The 25,755-nt window shown below is 37.6% G+C and overlaps 1 protein-coding gene across 2 annotated transcripts in view; it reads right to left on the bottom strand.

Annotated features, from left to right (window-relative positions):
* Nucleotides 1-25,755, bottom strand: part of THSD7A (thrombospondin type 1 domain containing 7A) — a 375,672-nt gene that overhangs the window by 170,813 nt on the left and 179,104 nt on the right. For both annotated transcript variants that reach the window (XM_037046384.1, XM_037046382.1), the window contains exons 3-4: nt 22,439-22,687; nt 19,208-19,389 (exon numbers count right to left, since the gene is read on the bottom strand). In XM_037046384.1, coding sequence (XP_036902279.1) covers nt 19,208-19,389; nt 22,439-22,687 — 431 coding nt within the window. The remainder of the gene's footprint in view (nt 1-19,207; nt 19,390-22,438; nt 22,688-25,755) is intronic.

Raw genomic sequence — 25,755 nt, 5'->3', positions numbered from 1 at the left:
TTCAGCTATAGAATATTAAGTAAGAATTATTTCTTCAGTGGTATTTTATTTTTTCTATTGGTGATTTATTTCTTCCTGGATATTTTATCTAAGCCGACACCCACATTTTTACTTACAGCAGCATAGAAGCTGAGTTTAAAGACCTTCCCCAAGCCCTTAAACTATATTCTTTTAAGTAAAACTGCTTAGAAGAATAATACTGGAGCCTGTAAAACATACGCCGTTGTAGATCTCAAACCTCAGTAAAAGTCCTTCAGAAGGCTTGATATTAGTACCCTTTGACTCACTTTTTGTGGGTTGACAAAACTATATCTTGGGGGAAAGGGTAAAATTGTGGGTGAAAGGGAGAGAGGACTGATTAGGAAAGACCCCCTAAGGCAGGTTGGTTTGTGTATTTTGGAAATTAACTCCTTACTGAATATGTGTTTTACAGGTACTTTCTCCCATTTCATTGGTTGCCTTTTAACGTCATTGACAATTTCCTTTGAGCAGAAGCCTTTTAGTTTGATGTTCCCTATTTGTTATGTTTTGCTTTTGTTGTCTTTGCTTTTAGTGTCAAATCCAAAAAATCATAGCCAAGACCTGTGTCAAAGAGGTTCCATCCTATGTTTTCTCTTATGAATTTAATGGTTTCAGGTCTTACTTTCAAGTCTTTAGTCCATTTTAAATTGAATTTTTATTATTTGTTAATGAGTCCCTTTTATGAGAGGGGCCCTCCAAAAACTGGAATTATCTTCTGGAAGGTTTGCCCTTTGTAGTACAAGCTTCCCCCACTAGGTGAGCATTCTCAGAACTCATCTGTATCAGTCAGTGTACTAGCGGGCATTGTTGTGAGAGGCTACATTCAGCTTCAGTGAAGTTTTTTGAAGACTTTTTCGGTGTGTTTGCCCATTTCATGATGGGTGATTTACAAGCACACCTGCCCACACTGCGCTGGGTATTCAGCAGTTTTGACCAAAAACAGCATGAACACCAGGCTCCATCCCTGGAACTTGATCTTGCTGCAGGCAATTTCTTTTTGTTTCCCCTGATGAAAAACATCCTCAAAGGGAAACATTTTGCCGGTGTGGAAGAGCTGAAATAAAAAACTGCAGAAGCACAAACAGGCATCAAAATACATGAGTTCAAACACTGTTTTGAGCAGTGGAAAAAAACGACTCCACAGGTGTATTGCATCACATAGCACTTTGAAGGTGACTGAAGTTTAAACGTAACAATAAATGCACAAGTTTTCATAAATAAATTCCCTTGTTTTGGGTTCCACTTTCATACATTTTATCTCACAGATTTTAACTTTTTAATCTCAGCTCTCTGTCTCTTACATTTATCTCTTTGTCAACTTCTAGCCTATTGTAATCACTCAAAATCTTACCTATTTTATTACCTTTTTCATATTCATTTTTATTTTAATGGCATTTTAAGTATAACATTTATTACCTTATTCCTTTTTCTCTAACCATTTTTTTTGCAATTTAAAAACTCTACTTCTCACCACTGATACTATTATTAATTTTAAGTTTCCTCTTCTCATATATTTTCAGATTTCCCCCCTCTGGGCAGCAGTGTACATGGAATGCGGTTTCCTCCTTGCACTTTGCTGACCTTCTGTTTAACTATAAAGCTTCCCTGAGTGTTAAACGTATCGCTTAAAAACTGGAATGAAGTTGTGTTCTAATATTACACATCATTCAAAGTTTAATGTAGAGTTGCGTGTTTTAAAATCCATGAAGTATGACACAGAATTACTGACTGTAATTCTGTGAAGGGGAAGAATGTTAGCATCTCAACCCAATCGAGGAGGGACGACAGTCAGGGATCAGGGAGGTGGGGTGGGCTTTAGGCCCCTGGCTTCACCCACATGAGGGACCAGGTGGCATATAACCTGTGAATCACTGTTGAGAGGGGATTTAGAAGTGAATCCAAAACTAGGGATCTGGTCTCATATGGATTTTCCTTAGCACTTGTGCTCTTAAGTCAAGATGATTTGTCTCCTTTCTTAATGGAGTCATCCAAGAATGCTCTTGGCTTTGGCTTCCTCAGCTCTCCTCTGAGGTTTAGGGGAAGTTTCCCAACGGGCTCAGCTGCATTTCAGCTGGGAGGCCATGTTCATTTATGAGGACTGGTTTTAGGCCAGCTGGCACCCAATAGATCTGAAAAGCCACAGATGTGAGAAGGGAAGCAAGCTAGTCTTTCCTCAAGAATAAAAGTTTTGGTTCTTGATAAACTTGTTGGAACTGAGGAAATCGGGGAGGCTCTGCAGACCCTCCCAAAAGGAAATTTGGATACTACTGTGGGTGAAAGTACAATAGAAAACTGGGGCCTGGAGGATTTCCTCAACTTCCAAGGTCTAAGCTATAATTATGGGAGAATTTTTTCCTCACAGCACTATTGCCAAATCACATACTTCTTGTTAAAGAAGAATTTATTTGAAAACCTGGGCTCTGCTTTGTATATTAGATCAGAATTATTGAGACCTTCGTGTATGCCTGACATGGTTCTAAGTTCTATGAATGAATTATCTCATTTAAAAATTTCACCAGTGTTATTATTTCTATTTTCTGGAGGAGGAAATAGGTCACAGGGAAGTTAAATAACCTCCCAAGATCACATGGCTCAGGCATTCCACATCCACAATCTCACTTTTAACTATTTAATAATGAATTCTCTCAACTTTAATTTCTCAGAAGATGCCAGTTTTGTCACCCTCAGTGTTGAAGAACATTTTTGCTGGCTATGGAAATCTGGAAGTTTTTTCCAGCAAAGACATTGTTTCATTGTTTTATGGCCTTGATTGTCTCTAATGAGATTTCGACCTTCATTTGTTACCTTTATTCACATGTCCCCACTCCCTGCCCCTCTGGCAGCTTTAAGAATTTGCTCTTCATCTTCAGTGCTTAGCGCTTTGAATATATTTTTGCTGTATTTGTCCTGCATTTATCTGCTTGGGGTTTGCTGAGCTTCCAAGATCTGGAATTTGATGGCTTCTTTTCCAACAAATTCGAGAAATTTTGACCACTGTTTCTTCACACATAGACACCTGGATATTATTTCAACAGTCACTTAGATTCACTTCATTTTTCCCCCTCAATCTTCTTACTCTCTGTTCTTCAGATCTGATTATTTCTACTGATCTGTCTTTTGCAATCTCTAAAAGTCCACTGGGTGAATTTTTACTGCAGATTTTTTACACCCTTGAATTTCCATATTCTTATCATGCCCATTTTTGTTCTCACACTCCCATCTGTTCACTCACCAAAACAATCTTTTCTTTTAAGTTTTTCAACATATAATAGTTTATATTATATAAACTATTGTATAAACTATATGTATTATACACATATAAACTATATGTATAATAGTTTCTTAAAGTCTTTGTCTACTCATTCTAACATCTAGGTTTTCTCAAGGTATATATCGACTGAAAATTTTTTTCCATGATAATTGGCCTCTTTATTCTACTACTTTGCATGTGAAGTAACTTTTTAGCATACACTGGACATTGTGAGTGACGTGCTGTAGAGAGTCTGAATTATGCCATCTTTCTCAGTTTTCTTTTTCTGTCAAACAGGTATATTGCTGGCAGATTGTTTAGATCTTTTCAGGTTTGGTGTCATTTGGATTCGGGTGTTTCTGGCTGTGACAGCGTGTTCTTACTCCAGGGCCATGGAGTCCAAGGTGCTTAACAAAGTTCTTCACTGATGAGGGGCTAAAACTCTAACCTCCAGGCATTGCGCTACCTATACCCTCACCTTTCATTCAGCACAGCCTTGTCCCACAGCATCTCTGCTAGACTTTACAGAGTCTCAGTCTGTACCTGTGCAGCCCAGCCCTGGGCCACGGACTCATGGTGTATCCACACATGGACTCCCAGATTCCATTCCACCCCTCCCAGGGCAGATGCCCTCCCTCTACCCTGCCCTGAAATTTCCAGTCATTTCAGCAGCCTGGAGCTTGTATTTCACAATCCTTCATTCAGAAAAACTTGATGTTCTGTTTGTCTCTGCTTTTCCAGCTCTGTGCTAGTAAACAGCCTCCAGTAGAAGACGGAGGTGATTGATCACAACTACGATCACAATTGTAATCACAGTCTTCTGCAGCTTGCTATTGAATGCCTAAAAACAGTCACTTTGTATATATTTCCTCATTTTATAGTTATTGAGAAGTTTCCAGGTACTCAATTATGGCTGGAACCAGAAGCCTAACAATATGTTTGCTTTTCTGATTATTTAATATACTGACTTACCAGGTTTTGTGATACATTTATAAATATGCTTCCCTTACAACTTTCATCTCTCTGCAACCAGAGGAAAAAAATTGCCAGAGTAATGATGTGTTAGAAGCATATGTATAAATACCTGGGGGTCATTACTAAGTCCATCTATTATTTATTCAGTCAATATTTACTAAACACTTATGTGTTGCCTATTCTGTTAGTGATTATTAACCACCTAAGTTTGAAGGGATTTATTTAATATCTAGTAAATAAATAGATATATCTATTCAAGAGATCATGGAGCTTATACTATTCAGATATATGTACTCTGATATTATTTAAAAACTTTTATTTATTCTGCTATTACAAGAGTATGTGGAGGAGAGACTGATAGACCTAATGTGTTTGATTGAAGATGTCAAATATATAGAAAGATAAATGTATGTGTTGGCTCCTCAGTGGAAAACTTCCAGCTAGGTATATAAATCTGGGAAGCCAAACAAATACTATCATTACCCAGTCATTCTCTCTCACATCGCCCTATTTGGATTCTCTGCATAGCACTTATCGCTACCTGATACTTTCTTGTTTATTTATTTCTTTTCTTATAGTCTCTTTCTCTCTATCAAAGTATAAACTGTGACAGCAGGAATATTGTCTTTGTTGTTCACTTTTCTATTTTTTTGGTATTTAGGACAGTGCCTACACATAGAAGGCTCTCAGTAAGTGTTGGTTGAATAAATAAATGAATAAAGACTTCCTGCCATAGAAAATAGAAGTATGAGTGTTATCACAGATGTATAGTCCTATTGTCATTAAATAGGAGTAACATTCATAGCCCATTGGCTCTGAGATGTAATTACTATTCAGAAGAAGGGCACATATTCTAAAACCGGTATCACTTAGAGAAGAGGTAGCTTTTCCCCAACATCAAACTGGCTTACAATGAATGAATAACCCTAACTCCATGGTTAGAAGTAGTTAAGGAACTAGATTTAAACAAAATTTTTTTTATTGTTGTTCAGTTACAGTTGTCCCTATTTTTCCCTCATCACTCTCCCCTGCCCTACCTACCCCACCTCCCACATTCAATCCTACCCACCACTGGCTTTGTCCATGGGTTCTTCATACATATTCCTTGACTTTCTGATTCACAATTCTGGTTACGACTTTTGCTAGCTATGTGACTTAATAAAATTAGTTAATGTCACTGTACCTCAATATCAGATAATAATAGTACCTACTTCACAGGCTTGTAGTGAGGGTCTAATAGGCAAATAAATGTAAAAGTGTCTCACATATCGTGTCTATCTATCATCATCCTAATCCTCTTCATCATTATCATTGTAACTTCAGATTAACTCCTTTAGTTGCATAGATTTATACTTGGAAGTCATTTTATTTTGAAGGTGTCAGAGTTAAATTGCTTCTTCTTCCAATAGATGACATGTTGAAGCTGTTTCTCCCATGCATCTATTTCAGACTTTTGCTTTGGTTTATGACCTGTGGAACAGATGTATGGGCCTTTGATTCTCCTTTATCTGTGCCTAAACATTTTCTTTGCCCTGCATCCAGTTAGGCCTGGGCTCATCTCCCTGTTTGAAGTGGGATAATATTGTATTCAAGTTCATGTCTTTGTCAAGCCTTTTGATTTTCTTTTGAGGAAGATAATCTTACCTTTACCTAGATGATGGCTGGAAAATATGTCTCTGCCTTTAACCACACCCAGATAGAAACCAAAACAGCAGTATTCCAGGCCCTTGTGTCAGGCAGTGGAAAGGAACTCTCTGCCTCTCAATATCTATCAAAGCTCTGAATCGGGCTGCCTGAGGGCATAGCTGTACATCCATTTAGATATTCTGAACTCTCCTCGGGTTATCTCGCTTCGCAGAGATCTATATATCTGTGCCATATCACATTAACCCTCACTAATTTGCTTTTACTGAATTACCTTTTCATATTTATGCCAGTGGCCTGCATGGAAGAAAACTGCTTAAAGCAAAAGTGTCCTTATACAATTTGTTGTGAAATTTATTGTAAAGATGTGAATGAGGTTGTAATTCAACATAGTTACAGTGCCATCTTTATGAAAGACTGCCGGTGAATTTTCTTTCTGACCCTAAATCCAGAAATTGTTGTGCTTCCTCTTTACAACTGGTTTCTCTTGTCTAATGAACAGTGTGAATTTCATAATTAATGGAGTGCTCCTCTTTGCATACAAGCTTAGAGACAAAAGTTGTGGTCCTACTTCAAGAAATTCACGGGCTCTTAGGACATATATTTTGTACCTTACCTTTATTATATTCATTGTTTGACTCATGTTTTCTTTCTGCTAACATTTTTCTTTGCACCATATTCCTCATCCATCTATCCTTAAAAATCACTGTATTTCCCTTTATTGTGTGTACTTCCATAAAAAAGTGGGACATAGGTAAGTATTAAAAATCACATCATTGTGTGCAGAAGATTTCTTTTCTACATGCACATAGAGTAAAAACTGCTTGATCAATTCAAGTCACTCTCAAGCCATCAATGTGAGTTATCATCCCATAAAAAGTATCTACTATGAGAAAATCTACATATTTTTATAGGAGACAATCATTACCCTCCCTAAAGCACGCCATATACACCAAAGGGCATACTGTTTGCATGGAAGCAGTGATCACCATTCAGAGCCAGTAGCTGCAGACTTGACTCTGACAGTGAAAAGCCTAGGACAGAGAGGAGTCTATTCCAGGTTGAGTTGATACGGTACAGTAACTGTCCGTCTCCAGTTGAACCATATGAAATTGCCACTTGACCCACAAAAATAGCAATTTCATGTGATTCAACATAATACTGGCTCAAATAACCATGGACAGGTCTTCATATTAACCTTAAGAATCATCTTAGGGAATGAACTTAATTGAGTTGAATTCTAAAAAGGGCTTAAATTACATCTAGTTCCCTTCAATTTTCTATTATAAGAGGTAGATCTCTATGGCATTTTCACTTATTTTTGCCACAAAGATATCACCAGAGAATTCAACATAATGCACTCATATCCAAAGATTTTGATAAAATTGTTAAAAAATAACTACTCAGTTATTTACTCTGAAACAAAGAACTGGGGGAAAGTGGGAATTGACTGGACAGAGTTTATGGACTTTGGAATAAAAACCTCTAGCTTTGAATCTGTCCTTCGACACTTACTGTCTCGGTATGTTTAGGGAAATTATTCTCTAATTATCTGTTTAGTGATCTATTAATGAGAAAACACTGTCACAACATGTTAGTATCTTTGCTTTTGCCCACTTGCTATGGATTTTTGGAAGACAGTGAAAAATGGATTGACAGGTTTCTCAGTGAAAAACATGACTCTTTCAAAGTACTTCTAGAAATTCCAAATGGAGTAGGAACTTAAAAGATCCAAGTCTTTCTAACCAGACCTAACTACAAACCTGTGAAACAGTGTTTTTTTTAGAAAAATTATTTTCTTTGTAGCTACTCATTAGTATTATTTTGTGAAAAAGAGATAAGGTCTCCAAGGCATAAAGCTACCCAAACAATACGGTTTTAGATGCCCAGGAAACCTGTATAATGTAAGGGGCAGATGGACCAGTGTGGCATTCTCGGGATTCTTTTTCGAGCAACCAAACTATCCAAGGGCTGTTGCAAGAATCTTTTGGCAGTAAATGCTACTTAGACTTCTTACAGATTCTGTGTCACAGAGTAAGGGAAGCTGAATGGTTCTGTCTCCCATAACTACAAAAGTAAAATTAGTTACATTTCTTCTTACTCCAGAATGACACAAAGAAAGTCTGTCTTTTTGGAGAAAGGAGCAATTTCACATGTAGTGTAAGCACATGGTAGGATTTGGGGACATATTGTAAAGAGACTCCATGAATTATACATCCTCCATTATGTTTCTCAACCAGCAAGGCCAATATACAATTATGTCTTTCCAACATGCAGAAGGTTTAGAGTAAAACTATTCTTTTTAAAAAATTCCTCCAGTTTTTCTCAATTTAACCAGAATAGAAACACATAAACAAAAACAATTACAATTCATCTGGCATGTAATAAATGCAAGGTCTGTGCTAGGATGTTTCACATGTTATCTCATTAATCCCTTTCAGAGGAAAGGACAGCAAGAGAGGAAAAAAATGAAGTTAGACAGATTAATCTGAAATAAAACACCATAAATTAGATGTCTAGGAAGTCAACATCCTGTAATTGAAGGGCTTTCTGTGACTTTTTAAAAGCTATTTCTAATTGATATAATTAGCAAATGTACCCAGACCGATGGTAAGAATGATGGATAATAAAGTTTAGGAGGGAAAAATGCCATGCCTTCCTCAGAAGCTTAAAATCTTGGGGAGTTGGCATGAATATTCACGAGGCAATTGTCAAAGAATAGAATTACATGTAATCCAATGGAAAATTATGTAATATAGTGTTGGAAGGTTGTAAGCTTTGTATGAAGACAGATTATGGAGGTCTTACAGTATTAAAAGGATTATTTGAAATAGGAGGAGATATTTGGAGAGCTGGGACAATGCTTAAAGTATCTGAATGCAGAAAATGGAGAAGCAAGAGCAAAGGGACAGGGTTGTCACTGTCTCTGCTGCAACAGACAGATGATTCTAACGTTAGAGAAACTTCTCATCTGTAGCCAGATACAGCCCAGGCTCTGGTCCGCTGTAGCTTTGTTGAATATTGAAAATGTGAATTTGTAAAGAGGTATATCAAACACATATAGTTATAAGAATACAGATGGCTCTGTTGAATACTTGAATTGTTGAATACTCAAATTAGTTCACCCAGTAACAGGCATTTTTATTGGCTTTCAGACTAATAATATAATAATATGGACCCCAGTATTTTGAGTGAATTTTTGTGGGCAATAAATGGTGCAACCTTTCCAAGATGTATCTGTTGTCATGGTGTCCTTTTCCCATTGCTATTCTCCCTGGTTTATTTCCCTTTTTTATTGCCCACTGCTTTTAGAGGGAATAAATATTAATGAGTTCCACAATGTAGTTTGTACTCCTCTGTTAGCACTGGAGAGAGGAGCTACTCCCTGTTGAGCAATCATCAGTAAGGCAGGGAACAGGCAGTCACAACCCATTTCTTTTATATTCTCAGAGAGCAGGCAGGAGTGTGCCTTTGAAAAAGCGCTATTCATTCACCAGTGCACATCCCTGAGTGCTCATTTCAAAACCCCTTCTGATGCTGTCATCCAGCCACCACAGACTCAGTGAAATTGGTGCTTAAGGGTTACAGAAATCACACACACTACCGTCGCTTGATAGTGTCAAGTTTCGTGACATTTCATCCCCCATTCTTCTTTCATTAATGGAAGGTCTTTAACTAACACTTAGCTTCTTTCCATCTTGTGTTACCAGTATGAAGTAAGATGAAAGAGTATCTGTGCGTGTTAGGTGTTCTTCCTTTCCAATTTCCTAGCTTAACTGCTAGCACGGATAGTGGCTTTCTAAAGATTGGCAGCTCAGGAACCTAAAAGCAGGCCTCAGCGAGTATAAATAAGACTGATATAAGAAATGAAATTTCTAATCACTTCTGAAGACATACGGGGACTTTCCCCAGGCACTCTCTTTTCTCTGGTCTTCCCCCTGGAACTGTGGCAGACAAGGTTTTTCAGGACATCAATGCCTATATTTCTGTTTCTCATCTTAAAGTCGTGATTATCTCTGGCCTTAATAGGGGCAAAAAACCTGTTAGAATTTGGGACAGATTTATGGAGAAGCACACGAAGCTTAAGGTCCAGGGCCCTTCATACCCACATGCCCCTTTGGAGACCCTGGTGGAGATCTTAGTGATTTTGTATTTGGACCCTCCCTCTTTTTTTTTTTTTTTTTTAAGTAATGAGGTTCTCCTAAATTGCATAAGCTTTGGAGCTCAGAAAACATGGATTTTCTGGCCCCTACCCCTGTCTTTCCCAAAGCTTTANTTAGCTTCTTTCCATCTTGTGTTACCAGTATGAAGTAAGATGAAAGAGTATCTGTGCGTGTTAGGTGTTCTTCCTTTCCAATTTCCTAGCTTAACTGCTAGCACGGATAGTGGCTTTCTAAAGATTGGCAGCTCAGGAACCTAAAAGCAGGCCTCAGCGAGTATAAATAAGACTGATATAAGAAATGAAATTTCTAATCACTTCTGAAGACATACGGGGACTTTCCCCAGGCACTCTCTTTTCTCCGGTCTTCCCCCTGGAACTGTGGCAAACAAGGTTTTTCAGGACATCAATGCCTATGTTTCTGTTTCTCATCTTAAAGTCGTGATTCTCTCTGGCCTTAATAGGGGCAAAAAACCTGTTAGAATTTGGGACAGATTTATGGAGAAGCACACGAAGCTTAAGATCCAGGGACCTTCATACCCACATGCCCCTTTGGAGACCCTGGCAGAGATCTTAGTGATTTTGTATTTGGACCCTCCCTCTTTTTTTTTTTTTTAAGTAATGAGGTTCTACTAAATTGCATAAGCTTTGGAGCTCAGAAAACATGGATTTTCTGGCCCCTACCCCTGTCTTTCCCAAAGCTTTACAATTTTTTAAAGAGGACTCAAGCCTTATAGTAAAATCAACTCCTGATTATAATCACAGTGGTGTTTATAAAAAGGACAGAGATTCCAGAACTATAGATTCACAATCTCAATGGATAACATCTAGGCATTTTTGCATTTTCTTTAAGCATCTAGGAGAGTCTTAAACTGCCTTTTGAGTATATATGTTTTCCAGAAAAATAATTCACCCTTAAACAGTAAAGGTTCTTTATCAAGGATGAACCATGGTTGTAGTGTGCTTTCGGGGTTTCACTGAAGAGTCCCAAACTGGAATGTCTGTAAGAGTCTCTCTATGTCAGTCCTGGGAAGGGTCAGTTCTGAACCCCCTGTAACAAAGCTCGAAATATAAGGTTACTATTAGGCGATATGCCCTCTGAGGACAGGGATCAAATTTGATTTTTCAAATATTCTGCCTTCCACATCGAAATTAGTGATGCAACTTTACAATCGTTCAATAAGCATCTATTGAGTTAATGAAGATATGCCAAGTGAGAAATCCAAATCTGTAGCACTTCATCAATCCGATTGTGATTGATGGTCAGAAGACCACACTTGGGAGAACAAAGAGTTTAACATGAAGTCATTGATTGAAACTAGTTTTTCCCCACATTAGGCATTTAATCTTCACAGCAGCCAAATAATTAATATAGCACTTTATAAATGCTATCAATAGTGTCATCATCTTCATATCATCCTCATCATTATCACTATTATTTTCTTTCAGGGTGCACACTTAACTGCCAGTATTTGTAAGCATTTCATTAGACTTTACATTGTTGGAGAAATTCCATTGTTTTTAGCCTATTAATATCTTTTTGTGTCATAAGATTATTATTCAGTATGTTCTATCCTTATTAGCTTAGTATCACTCACGTATTTTATCAGCACACCATCTACAACTTTGTCCAAGAAACCAACACACAGAGTGAATTTTATTATCTTCTTTAGTAATAATTCCTTTGTCATTATTACTTTGGCCAGGTAATAATGCCAATGCTATTCATCTTCCCCATTAGCAAACTGGAAGGAACTAGGATAATAGAAAGGAAGATAGTTTTGAAATACTCACAAATTTTCAGAGGTTCACCTCCTTCAAGTTTGCAATCACAATCTTGCTTCATTGAACAACATCAATTTGGCAATGTAATTTTTATTAAGAATTATGTTTATGGAGCCCTGGCTGGTGTAGCTCAGTGGATTGAGTGCAGGCCTGCGAACCACACGATTACGGTTTGATTCCCAGTCAGGGCACATGCCTGGGTTGCAGGCCAGTTCCTGGCAGGGGACGCACGAGAGGCAACCATACATTGATGCTTCTCTCCCTCTCTCCTTCCCTTCCCCTCTAAAGATAAATAAATAAAATCTTGAAAAAAAGAATTATGTTTATGGAAATTATCCTTCACTCTAAAAATACTGAAGAAAATTTTGGGCACTTTTCAAGGATTATTCAAGGAAACTTTCTATCAAATGTCATTTAATTGGTCCAACTATTCAGTCTTCTGAAGAGTTTGAACATTGTGCACACGTACAAACTTAAGTCCACCTCATGTTATTGCCTTGTGAAATGAAACCTTCATAAGCACTTTGTGTATAAAGATGGCAGTGCCTGGGGAACACAATGAGTGTGGTCTGTTGGTGGGTGCATGTAACTGCCGGCAGTGGTGCATATCTGGACTGAGTAATCCAGACTCTTTGATCACGGCAAACACTATTACTACAGCCGGCTGGTGTATTAATACATAGATGTAGTAATAATGAAAAAATGATTTTCTGTAATAACCTTTGACTGATATTCAAAAACCATATTTTTATATTTTAGTCTTTTTTAAAATTTTTTATTTATTTATTTTTAGAGGGGAAGGGAAGGAGAGAAATATCAATGTATGGTTGCCTCTCTTGAGTCCCCTGCTGGGACCTGGCCTGCAACCCAGGCATGTGCCCTGACTGGGAATCGAACCGTGATCGTGTGGTTCACAGGCCTGTGCTCAATCCACTGAGCTATACCAGCCAGGGCAAGTGTTTTTTGTTATTAATTAAATCATCTCTGTAAGAAAAGAAGTTGTTTTTTTTCTCTTATTGAGTACTTCATATTAAACTTACTGAATTTTATGTAGTCCCTTTTATTTCCTCTGATGGATTGGAAAGGATATATATACAATTATTAATGATTGACTATACTATCTTATATGATCACATAATTATATATTAATAATCATTAATTAAATGTTTACATTTTAACATGCAAAGTGACTTAATAATATATAATAGTTTTTAGTATTTCTACTCCCAAACAATATACTCCTTATCATTTCCTTCTGTCATATGTTAATGTTTTTCATCAACTAACTTTTCAGTGTGTTAGCCATGATACATATCAGTATTGCTTCACATATGCGTATAGTTATATTGATTACCCATGTGTTTACCAAATTCTTTGTACATCTTGAATTCTTCTCTTTCTGGGTTCAACATCCTTCTTCCTGAAACTTATCATTTAGCAGTTCTTTCGGTAAGAGTTTAATGAGGTAAAATTCTTCTGCTTGTGTCTTAATTTTGCTCACAGTTTATGATAGGTAGCTAGATAAATACTTCTTTTTTAAAAGATTTTATTTATTTATGTTTAGAGGGGAAGGGAAGGAGAGAGGGAGAGAAATATCAATGTACGGTTGCTTCTCATGTGTCCCCTGCTGGGAACTGGCCTGCAACCCAGGCATGTGCCCTGACTGGGAATTGAATCATGATCCTTTGGTTCGCAGGCCTGCCCTCAATCCACCGAGCTACACCAGCCAGGGTGGTAGCTAGATAAATAATTCTAAGCTGACAATTACTTTCCTATCAATAGTTTTAACACATCATCTTTGTTACTTTGCTTTTTTTGTAGCTGTTGAGAATTACACTGTTCATTTGCTAATTCCTTTGCATTTAATTTTTCCCTCTCTCTAATTCTTTTTAATATGTCCTTGTAGTTTATGAGCTGAAATCTCACTACAGTGTATCTCAATGTGCATATATTATTATCCTGCTGTGAGTACAGGCCCACAGTTGGAATTCTTAGGAGAGGTTTGATTTGGCCTTGGCCTGTGGCTGAGGCTGACCTGCTTCCAATCAATCTGCCTCTGCAGGTAAGTTGAATTGCTCTGCGCACTCATTGATGATAGAACCCTTTGAGGCTGATGAAGTAATGCAATATTTCTGCTTGTGCCCTCTTCCTCCGGCTAAAACTTTGATGTCATGACCCTTTGGGCTTCACTCCCTCTAAGTCTCCATAATGTCTAACCCTCTTCCTGTACCATCCCTACCCAAGGTCAACCACAGAAAGCATCAGTTCAAGTTTCCTGGTTTGTTTGGGGGATCATTTAGTTTCAAGACATCACTTCTGCTCTTAAAAGCATTTAAATAAATACTGTAGTCTGCATGTCTAGGTGTTTTGCAAAGGGTGATTCTCCGTTATTCTCATGTGCCATGTTGCTGAAATTGGAACAAAAGAGTCATGAAGTAGATACTTTTAGGCAAATAAAATTAAGTAATGTGCGTAAGGACACAAGGCTAAGCAGAAGTAAAACACAGGTTTCCTGGTCATCTATCTAGGGTTCTTCTGAAAGTTGCCTTAAGTTGAAAATTCAAAAGACTTTAAAGCCATTTATATTATTAGAAGATAAAAATAGATACCCTGCCTTCAATGAGTGGCCAAAACTGAAATAAAGTGCATGCATTTTGACTCTCATCATCTGATCTAACAACTAAATCATGTTTCCCCTATCCAATGTCAAAGTTGTAGAGGTGTGACATCTCATTAGGAAGCTCTTCCTCCACCGAAACTTCACACCTGGGGTGGGCTACTGACCAGCTTAATCTAATTCCCAGCATGTACATTTTTATTTGCTTCTATCCCAGTGGCTGAAACCATTTGGCAGATGCTTTCTGATTTGTAATCTACTGATCACAGAGGCATTTCATAGGGCAACAGCCCTTCTCTCCTACGAAATACCCAGGGAACAAACTTCCAAAGAGGATCTGATTCCTTCAGGGATTGCCTATAGTTCCATTACTCTGTAGTTACATGACAGTGCTTTTCACACCTCCCTGACTCAGTGTGTGCTGTTTCCAAAACGTAGCCATTGTGATTTCGTCCCTTTTTCATTTACTGTATTAAGAATAGTAGGTCACAATGCGATGTGCTTAGAAATATAAATTATGAAATATATACATATCTTCACTAATTTAGCCCAACAAAGTGTTCATAACCAAATTTTACATAATCTGTTTTTATAATCATGTGGTCCTAGTGGTATTTTTACATAAGTAAATAAACCTAAAAATTTTTTGTTTTTCTATAATTTACATCTATATAAGGATGGTTTAGATAATCAAAGTAACATGAAATCATTTCTATTTTATGGGACAGCTTTGCTATATTTCTAGCAAGATAGAAAGTGTTTCTATGCCATTTTATTTCCTGGGTGGTTTAAGGACTGTATCAGGGAATGTGTAGAGAATCTCTGATACACATTTCTGATTGAGATGTCATATAAAATATTCTCGCCTACCTGTCATTTCAAAAGTGATGGATAGCAAAGGTGCAGCACTAGCCTTCCGCATACTCTGATATTTACTTTCTGAAATAACAGGGAAATTGGACCATGAGCATAGTCTTTATTATTTTTTTTCCAAAATAGCTTTGACTGAAGTAGGCTAGTTTGTGGAAATGGTAGATAAAAGACTACAATTATAAAGAATTTGCATTTCGTGTAGGGATAGTGACTGTGTTTATTCTCCGTATGTTGTTGCAGAACATGGGAAAACACGAGCTTTTGTTCATCCTTCAGCCGACCCACCCGCGGTTCAGTCCTCCTTCCCTCCACCCATCTTGCCATGGATCCTCTTTGCAAACCTTTCTGCTGGTTCATCTCATTCTCTGTGTCATCCCACAGGCTCATGGTACAGACTGTTGTCCTTCATGACCTCAAATCCCACAGACCTTATCCAGATCTCACTATGAATTATTACATATTTTTTCAACAAAATAATGTTCGTAAGTTTCCTGTAATATAAATCACGGCAAGCTTCATGGTGCTTTATAAGGGGAATTTTTGGTTTCCCTCATTTTAAAACATGTCCAATCTGTTTCAAATGAAAGAATTTCTTAGACGCTATAGTTTAAGTCTTTCATTTCACTTTGTGCTTGTAAAAAAATCAGTTCACGTTCGTGCATCCAGTGATCAGCAACACTTCATCAGCTTTCTAGGGCTTATACCAATAACCTCCCCACAGGCAAGACTTCTTCCTGTCATTTTCTGAATAAGGGTAGATTTCATGCCAGCATAAGCTGGAGATTCTTCACAGCCTACTGGAATTCTGCTCAGCTGGCTGGACAGAAATTGTCAAAAGTGTTGCTACTATCTATTCTCAGTTGTCATGATTGGGAGGGTTACCTATGACCAGCAACAATACATGAATAAAATGTGGAGTACTCCAATATCAAGTAGATGTACTTTTCTTATTGTCTAGATATGTGAGCACCAATTTAATAAACATTCTGATGATACAATTCAATTGACACAGATAAGATACTAAGTTGTGAATATCATACATTATACTTTGAGTACTTTAATAATACAGATTTCAATTTTCTGGAAATTAAATGTATTAGGTTCAAAAAGGAAAATTCTTATGGCTTGGTATTGTGTGAGTCAGTTAATAGTAGCGAATACCTCAGTGAATAAAATTATTTAAAGTGACTCTGTTCTTGTGCTAAGGTGGTCATCACCTGTATAATATGATGTGCCAAAATAAAAAAGGAAGTTATTGTGAATTTCCTGTCACTTGTTTTCAGTATATTTGTATCAAGAGATTTTATTTATGAGTTAGTGTATTCTATTTTGAGTTAATGTACTTCTAACAGCTTGGTTACATGTGAAAACAACTTTTCTAGAACATATAGAGTGAATCTGCCAAAATAACAGTGTAGCATTTTTTCTTCAAGTTAAGTATAACATTAGTTGCTTTTAGGGTAGGTTGTTCATCGTGACATAGTCAGAATGTCTTGCCATCAGTACCTTCTTATTAGAATTGATGGAGGGACTTATTTTGGGAGGTTCCCCTCTCTTTATAAAGTAAGTTTTCATTCTTTCATTTTTATTCCATGAGGATGGACTAAACACTCTTCACAGTCCACAGTCACATTGTTCTCCATTCACGTGTATTCAGTGTTTACGCGTCATCCTTGGGATGCCAGTGCGTCAAGGTTTCTATTGGGAAATGCTAAGTGCTTCTGGGGTAAATTCATTTACTCTAAGTTCCGAGGGGGGGAAAAGCTGCAACTTTGAGGAATAATTGACTTTTTTTGCAGACTACCAGATTATTAGTATTCTTCGTATTTGACATGAAATGACACATTTGTAAGTTATTTGTGTTACATGCTTACATGAAAAATATTAGTTTCAGAAGAACTGATTATTTCCATCTCTATAGATCTTTGCTTTGACATTTGCTTAGTTCAAAAGATACAGCGTAACAATAATATTCTTTTTGTTTTCCTTTTCTTGTGTGACTTTTATTTTTGGTGCTCTGCTGTGTTTTGACAGCAGTGGGGAACCTGCATGACAAAATGATTTAAAAATATATCCCGTTGCAATTCAGAATTCTGAAGGCTCTGCTGAAAGTAATAACCTGCAGGACATAATTGACATTGAGAAACTAAAACCTGATCTGCCTCTAGCAATGAAATTATACTACCCTGAAAGGACTGCTATAATAAATCCACTAAGAGTGTTAAAAATGTACTCATTAAAGTGGCCAAGAAAATATTAATGCACTAAAATTACACGTTTTATGCTACTTCTTACACCTTCAAGACACATTAGTAGTAAAATGTACCCTTAGGCTACATTTCTAAATGAGTTGACATGTGTGTAAAGTTAGTGGCTACAAAACAATTAAAGTTGCAAGCTAGAGATGCAAAACCTCAGTGCTTATTGTCCTCAAATTGCTTGTCACTGGTGCCACTCCTTCTGGAGAGGTCAGGGGTCATCTCTTCTCTTGTTTTTTGAAACACTCACTTCTCTTGGTTATTTCCCTTGTTTTCTGGTCATTCTTGGTCAGATTCCTTCACTACATATTCACTCCTCACTCCTCCCTTTCCGGTCTTTCCTCTGCTGATGTCAACTAAGGTTTATATTCTCTCCCTTTGCCAACCAATGTATTTGCTGGGGAATAGTATCCTATCATACCCACAATTTGTTAAATGCAACATACTCATCTTTTCTGGCAAGATCTCTCCTTTGTTTTTGCTTTTCCCTAATGGTGTGCTTTAATCCACGCTGTTCCCTCTGGCATTTCTGACCCCCTGAACTGTAAGGCGATTCCTCATCATCACTCAACTCAAATGCCACTTCCTTTCCCCATGACAGTTTCTGTTGCTCTGAGCCCTCTACGGTTACTCCAAAACTCATTTATGGTGACAGCAAATTGTATTGTAACCATATAGGCTTGTGTGTGCACCCCCATGATGACCACGAACTTTTCCTGACATGAAGTTTGTATTGACATTATCTCACCACCTTACACAATTTTTGAAACTCTGTTGGAAACTAAAAAATATATGTTGAATAGATCAGTGTTAGACATCCTGCTATTGTTCAGACAGAGGGAAATGGATAAGGGTTACTTTAGAGCGTTGTTTAAAAATATTCATATTTGTGTGCTCTTAAAAGCTACTAATTGAATGTAAACTTGACCCAACAATGATCAGAATTTCGAACTAATATAATATATAACAATATACATTTGGCCTTGGTCGTGTCGAAATCTCTTATCATTTTGCTAGGGTATCGCATGTGGTCCAAAACAGATTTAAACAAACAAACCAAAAAATCTAAGATGTGTTTAATTACAGGTTACAAAACAGTCGTGCCTGTAGGTTAAATAATTTGTTTTTACTGTAGTTTGATTCTGCATTTATTCTGTATTTATTTCATTCAAACTCAAATTGAAATTTTCACTCAATACCATAATTAATATATTTTTCATGTTATTTATATTTCATATAAATAGCAAAAGGAGGTGTTTTATATAAGCAGGTTTTATTTCTCATATAGAGGCAAAAAACTTAGGTTTTAGAATAAATACTTCTTTGCATATATTTACCAGATAAACTTTTATTCTATTTCTATAAATAATTACTCCTGCTAAATTTTGATTCAGAGCCTGAATTTAGAAAATGTAATGAGACTTGTCAGCCAATCAGAATTGATAAAAGATGGAACTGGAATAAATTTTCACAAGCAAAATTTTGATTGCTGTTCACCATAGTGGTTACCAACCATGATGTGAACAGAAGTATGGCTATCCCCACCAGGTGGCCAGGTATACCTCCGCACAGCACCCCATGCTTGGTCTCCATGCACAATCCTTGAGGAAAAAAACAAAGTTTACCTTCTTTGTCCTTGTGGGTACTCAAGTGTGAGAGGAGGTTTTCATTGGTCTGCACGCAGTACGCCTCTCGGGTCTGGACCCCTCCCCCACAGAGGGCCGTCTGGTTGCCTCGCCTCTTGTCCTGCTGACTGAGCAAAGGGTCCACACGGCACTCCGTCCACTCTGTGGTTCTCCAACCGTACCTGCATGAAGAAAACGCCATCAGTGACAACGATATTTATTAAAAAATACTTTGTCCTGCTCTTCTCATATTTTTTTTGGAAGAAAATTATTTCACAAAAGACTTCTTGAATCATGGACTACCACATGTATGGTGCAAGTTCACATTCAATCTCTTTATCCTCAGCAGTACTCCATTTAAGGAGGAGTTAAATTTAGGATGATCCTGTTTTAATTGCAATTACTGGAAGTTGCTTATAAATATTTTATGAAAAGAGAGCATAATGCTGAAAACATGAAATTTTATGTTCAGTTAAGCTGAACTCAGGTTTGCCCTTTCTCAATACTTATAAACAAAAGAGAATTGAATCTGAGGATGGAAAACATTCTAAGTGGTGATCAACTCAAACATTTGTTTTGCCTTTAATAAAATGCATGAAAATTGCTTCTTCACACAAGATCAAAATTATAATGGTGTATTAGGATTAAAAAATAGAGCATTAACAATTTACAGTTTTCTCTCTACTGTCAGGAATGAGAGTGTTTTTCTGTAGCACTGAGGATCCCTGATGAATGCTGATAAATGATGAAAAGAGCTGAGGTTTCTAATCAGTGCACACAGGAAAGATGATCTGTGATTCTAAATTAAAGCTCTAGTCAAGATTATGATGCGGAAGAAATGTCAGGAGCTGGTCAGCCCAGCACATGCTTTAAAGAGGGGCTCAGGGCACTGTTTCCCGACGCCACTGCAGATAGAAAGTGATGGCATTTCTCCACCTCAAGGAAAATGGATATTCTAAGAGCACAAAGAGAATGGCTCATGTAGCACTTCGTGTCACTTCAACCGAGATGCTTCCTCACTAATCAGATGAACAGCCAGCACAGGTACAAAATGGATGTGCTATTGCTCATCTCAATTAGGCAAAGGTTAACTGGGCTCTCAGATGTCTGATCTAGATGCTTTGCTTCGTCAAAGATAAAGTTTCATGACAATAAGTCTGACTTTCAGGCCCGTGTTTCCTTTGTAGAAGTGAGGATTCATGGTTTAACAGACACATAGGACTGGGGGCATCAGGAATACCACTCGACACATGTTTGTAAAGGGAGCACAGCATTCAGGTTCATTCCAGAAACAAGGCTAATTGGTGTCTTGGGTGAAGGGGATGGGGGTGAGGAAAGTAAAGCCAAACAAGTCATTAAAATGAACGTTTTATGTTTATAGAATGGAGTCTCAATTTAAGTCATCCTAAGGAGGCCTAAGAAAGGAATACGTTTTCAATAATTTAACTTGGTTACACATTCCAAAAACGCTACTCCCCCAAAAGGGGGAGAAGAAAGAGACTCAGAATACATATTTATTTCATTAATAGTACTTGAATATCCAAGAGGAGAAATAAAAACAAAGCACCTAGTTTGAGACAAAACTAGAAGAAACTCACAGGAGACAAAACACTCTGATGGGAGAACCAAGCAAATTCCTGGAGTCTATTCTGAAGGAACCTGAGTCGGTGGGAGTAGGAGAAGGCAGCAAGGAGAAGGCAGTAAGGAGCTCTCTGGGGTTTTCAGTCACTTATTACATTAGGGGAGAAGAGGCAGTTCTCAAGTGCTACAGAATTGAAGATCTCATGGAAATTATCACCGTCTCTGTTACTGTTAATGTTATTGTTCGAATAGTGGGGATAGTAATTTTCCTCCTCGCTGGTAAATGATGTTTGAGCTGTATGCATGTTCTTTACATGTTTGGAATGGTCCAGAGAAGCTCCTCACAACATTTGTGTATATCTTTTGAGGAGCTAAGATTTTGAAAGTTGTTTTTATAAATATACGATTTAAAAATATATATATACATGCATTTATTTTTAGAGCGTGGGGAGGGGAGGGAGCAAGAGAGGGAGAAAAACATTGATGTGAGGGAGAAACATGAGTCAGTTGCCTCTCAGTGGCCTCCTCTCATATCTGCCTCAACTGGGGACCAAACCTACAACCCAGGCACGTGCCCTGACTGGGGATAAAACCAGAGACCTTGGTGGACCAAAACTGAGCCACACACTGAGTCACACCAGTCAGGGCTAACTATTCTGTATTCCGACTAAACTGAAATGTCTTTATTGCCAAGGCAATTCATAGTAATAGCTTGGAAGTGTTATTTTTAAGGACAACGAGAATATGGATATACTGCCAAATATTTCAGGATTAGTCTTGTTTGTCTGAACTCAGTGAGTGTTTATCAGGCACTTACTGTGTGGCAGGCACTGTGACACATGCTTCTCATTAAAAAAAAAAGGGAGGGGTGAATGGGCACAAACTTTGTCCTCAAGGAGCTTCTTGTTTTGATGCAGTATTTTATTCTTTACATAGGATTTGCTATATGGAGTACTGAATTTTAATAGGACTTACTCAACAAGCAACAGGAACCTGTATTTTGAAAGTTTATTTTACTTTCGATGTCTCTGTGCCACATTGGAAGAATGGTTGTCTTCGGCCACACGTTAAATACCTCGCGATGCATAATTGCACAAGATATCTCATACTGTTTTAAGTAAACTTACGATTTTGTGTTGGGCCACGTTCACAGCCACCCTGGGCTGCATGTGGCCCACGGGCCACATATTGGACACCCGCGCAAATGGGGTTGATTAAGTACAGCTCAGCAATTAAATCCAAACTGTCTCCTATTTTTGTAAATAAAGTTTTATTGGCACATACCCATACTCATTTACATATTGTCTCTACCTGCTATGGTCGAGTTGAATCATTGTGACAGAAACCTATGTGGCCGCAGGACAGGTTCAGAAAAAGTTTGCCAACATTTATTATAGAAAATAGATAAAATGAGAATTACTGATAAAATTCTAGCCTTCATGGAGACTTATAAATACAGCTTATTAAAGATACTTTTATTCATTAACATCATTTTTGTAGTAAAATGTTTATAAAAAGGTATTTTATTTTTCTACTTAGAATTTTTAAAAGATCACTATAAGTCCACCACTATTCAGCTAAACTGAACATCTGAACAGACGTGTGGTTCGGGCAGACACGGCAGCAGAGGCTGCGACCCTATGTACTCACGTGGCACAGGGGGCCGCTGCGTCTCCCTGAGGCATGCAGGGTTCTTTTTCCTCCAGCTCTGGACACTCTTTCTCACTGCCAATTGGAAACTGCCTGATGACCCGCGTCCGTACACGAGTGCCTTCGGGGGACGTCATGTCATGGCACGTTTTTGAGCAGGGGCCCCATTCTGACCACTCTGACACCTGGCACTCTTTGGTGATCACACAGGCCTGGAAGGTCATTGGCAGTTTCTCCTGCTGGCAGAATCTGCAAAAGAGCATTGACATTCTCATCACAGGCACACAGGCAGTTACGAACTTTCTCTTCTGCGCTCCAGAGTGAAATCAGCCTGGACAGTTTTATTTCTGCTTGGAGGTGAAATTCTAATTTCATTGAAAACACATCAACATTTATGATGTGTAAAGCAGTTAGACTCAAAGCTAACATTTGCATTTTTCCTCCTATTTTGTGAGAGTTGTTAAACTGTTCATGGGGAATAGAAAATAAAGGAACTAAGCAAAATTAGCTGAAACTAAGTTTACCATGTTGTTCATTTCATTCATTCCAGATTTTTTTTAATTTAGAAAATGAGAACTGTTAACATGATGATTTCCATTCTGCTTAGTGATCTAAATAAACATGCCCAGCTAACTTCATACAATACTGCTTTAAACAGAAAAATTAATTTAATATACGGCTAACATAATTTTTATTATCATTTGAAATGTCACAATTCTAATGCATGCTTATATAAATATATCAGCTTTTCTACTTCACATTTTAAGACACAGTATACATATGGATATCTTAAATACATCATATGCATTATAAATCTAATTATTTATACCTCTATTACTATAAGTATATCCTCTAAATAAATCTATAATATTTATCCAGAAAGTGTTTATACTCAAACTCTTACCTACCTATGCCTTCTTGAATTACAGGGATATTGGATTTTAAATTGTAATGTGCATATATGAAGATAAAGATGATGTTGTCAGTGTCGATAACTGAGGGCATATGCACTTTGAGGAAATCCCTGAAATTGAACGGCCTTGTGTTGATCTTGGTTGATAACCAATAGTGCATGTTTACAAGGCAGAGGCAGTCTGTCGCCGTGATAGAGCTGATTGTTCCAGTGGGAGAATCCACAGATAATTCTGCTTGTTATGCAGGTGCTATATTTAACTATGGTAATCAACCATACAGAGAGGCAGGTCCATTTTAGTGTAACAGCTCACATTCACTCCTTCATTCTACTGGCATGGGTACAAAGACTGTTCTCTTAGGAGACAGAGCTCAAAGCATCAAAGTCAGTTTGAGTGGAGAGGTCTGGGAAGTAGAGTGGGAGTCCAAGGACCTTGTGAGTCAGCTGTTTTTCTTATAACAACAGACAGAACTAGACTCCTCTTTTACTCAAATATAATGTATTGAGTATCAACAGTGCATTAGGTACAGCATTAACCACAGAACAAAACTTTTTCTGTGATAAGTAAGTTTTTACTCTTCTAAGTGAGTTTGTCCAAGAAAATCAGACAAAATAATGTCCAAATGATAACCTCTGTAACTTTTCTCTCACAAAATTCTCTCCCTATTCTCCTCTTAGATATGTCCTATTCTCATGAGAGTGGTTTCATATACATATTTAGATATTATCTTTTATATAATTTTTATCAAATTCATATGGCATATACGAGCACAGAATTAACCATCCATTTGAAACTTTTATAATGAAGCAGACCATCAGTTAACTGCCTCCAGTTACAGTTATTCTGGTAACCTGATCAAAATTGGGATGTCAGCTACGTTACTAGATCAAATTATTTAGGATAACATGACCCCTTTGGATAAATTCTATCTACACTGGGGACACAACTATAAATACCTGGTAGGCAGTCATAGCTTTGGGCTTCCCTAAATGTAGCAACTCCTAGAACAGGGGTGATTTTTTGTGTGGGGACCTTGCAGGATAGGACAAGGGCTTGTTTCCAGAGATACCAGGTCCTATGGGCCATGAAACTTTTAGGCCAAGCCAGCTCTTGGGCCTTCCTAATGTAGGATTTATTTTTCTCCATCTGAGCAATGCTATATGGATTTCTAGAGGAATTTCCAGATAAGGAATGTCGATGCTACAAGATGGTAAGTTCCGGTTCCTGTTCTATATGCTTTGAAGCAGATTAATGCCAAATGTGGCCTGTAGTAACCCATGGGTCTTGTGTATCTGATAATCTGTATAGCCTACATTTACAACATAATTCATATTACCTCACTTAATACTTGCAATAATCCTTTTTTGTGGGTACAAGTACTGTTTCCATTTTATAGGGAAGGAGCCTCCAAAAGGCCAGGGAATATGTTCAAGATTATATAGCTTGTCAGTAGAGGGACTGGTAACTGAATGTGAATTTTCTAAAATCAGAACCCTATTTTCCCCCACAGTTTAAACTGTAAATCTTAGTTTGTGAGAGCAAACACTTTAGCTGAGGCTGACACCAAAGTTAATGGCACATTGCTAATCAACTAGCATCGCTGGTTCACAGTATAGGATTTGTAACACCCATGCCCTTTGCACATGTGCTGCTTGTCCTAAAGAGGAATTCGTGATTATGGAAAAGCCAGAACAAATACACTGCTTCTGATAAATGTTCCAATTTTCAATACAGGTCCTACATAAGAGAAATCAGTAGCATACACATGAGGACAGTATTATGTGATATGATTATAGAGCTTTTAATGTATGTGATATCTATCTATCCCTATATCTATCTATAGTTTGTCTCGTCTGTAATTTTCCAATAGCCCAAACCATTATTTCAACAAATGTGTATTAGGTAATGCTACTTCAAAAGTACAAAGACAAGGTTACAGTAATTAAGTCGGAAGCATATAATTCTGCTTTGGGAGGCACAGAATGTTATATGAAGTAGTAGGTTATTATGATGAATTTTAAATAATGTATTAGAATTTGTCAAATTGTGATAAAGGTAATTGAGAGATATGTGACAGAAAATAGCCTTTTGTTTGTTGGTAGGGTGGGGGAAATGCAGACTTTTCCTTGGTGTAAGGAGTTATATTGAGCAACAGAAATAAGTGGAATTGAAGCCTAGGTCAGATCCAGGTAACCAATCATGTAGACCTAGAAAGCACCTCCTGTCGGTGAGAGCACCACTGAAAGATTCAGAGTAAAATGGCAGATATTGTATTTCCTGTTAAGTATTCACTGCGTGCCAGGCATTGGTCCGGCTGAGTGAGATGTCATCATAAACACGAGGGTGACCCTCAGAGAATGTCTATTGTGAGCCATGCACTGTGTTTTACCTGGAATAGCTCTT

This window comes from Sturnira hondurensis, unplaced genomic scaffold, assembly GCF_014824575.4.
Source record: "Sturnira hondurensis isolate 20B ecotype Veracruz unplaced genomic scaffold, ASM1482457v3 Scaffold0005252, whole genome shotgun sequence".
Lineage (NCBI taxonomy): Eukaryota > Metazoa > Chordata > Mammalia > Chiroptera > Phyllostomidae > Sturnira > Sturnira hondurensis.
Note: the sequence above shows the minus strand (reverse complement) of the source record. Positions and strands in the feature narration are given on the sequence as shown.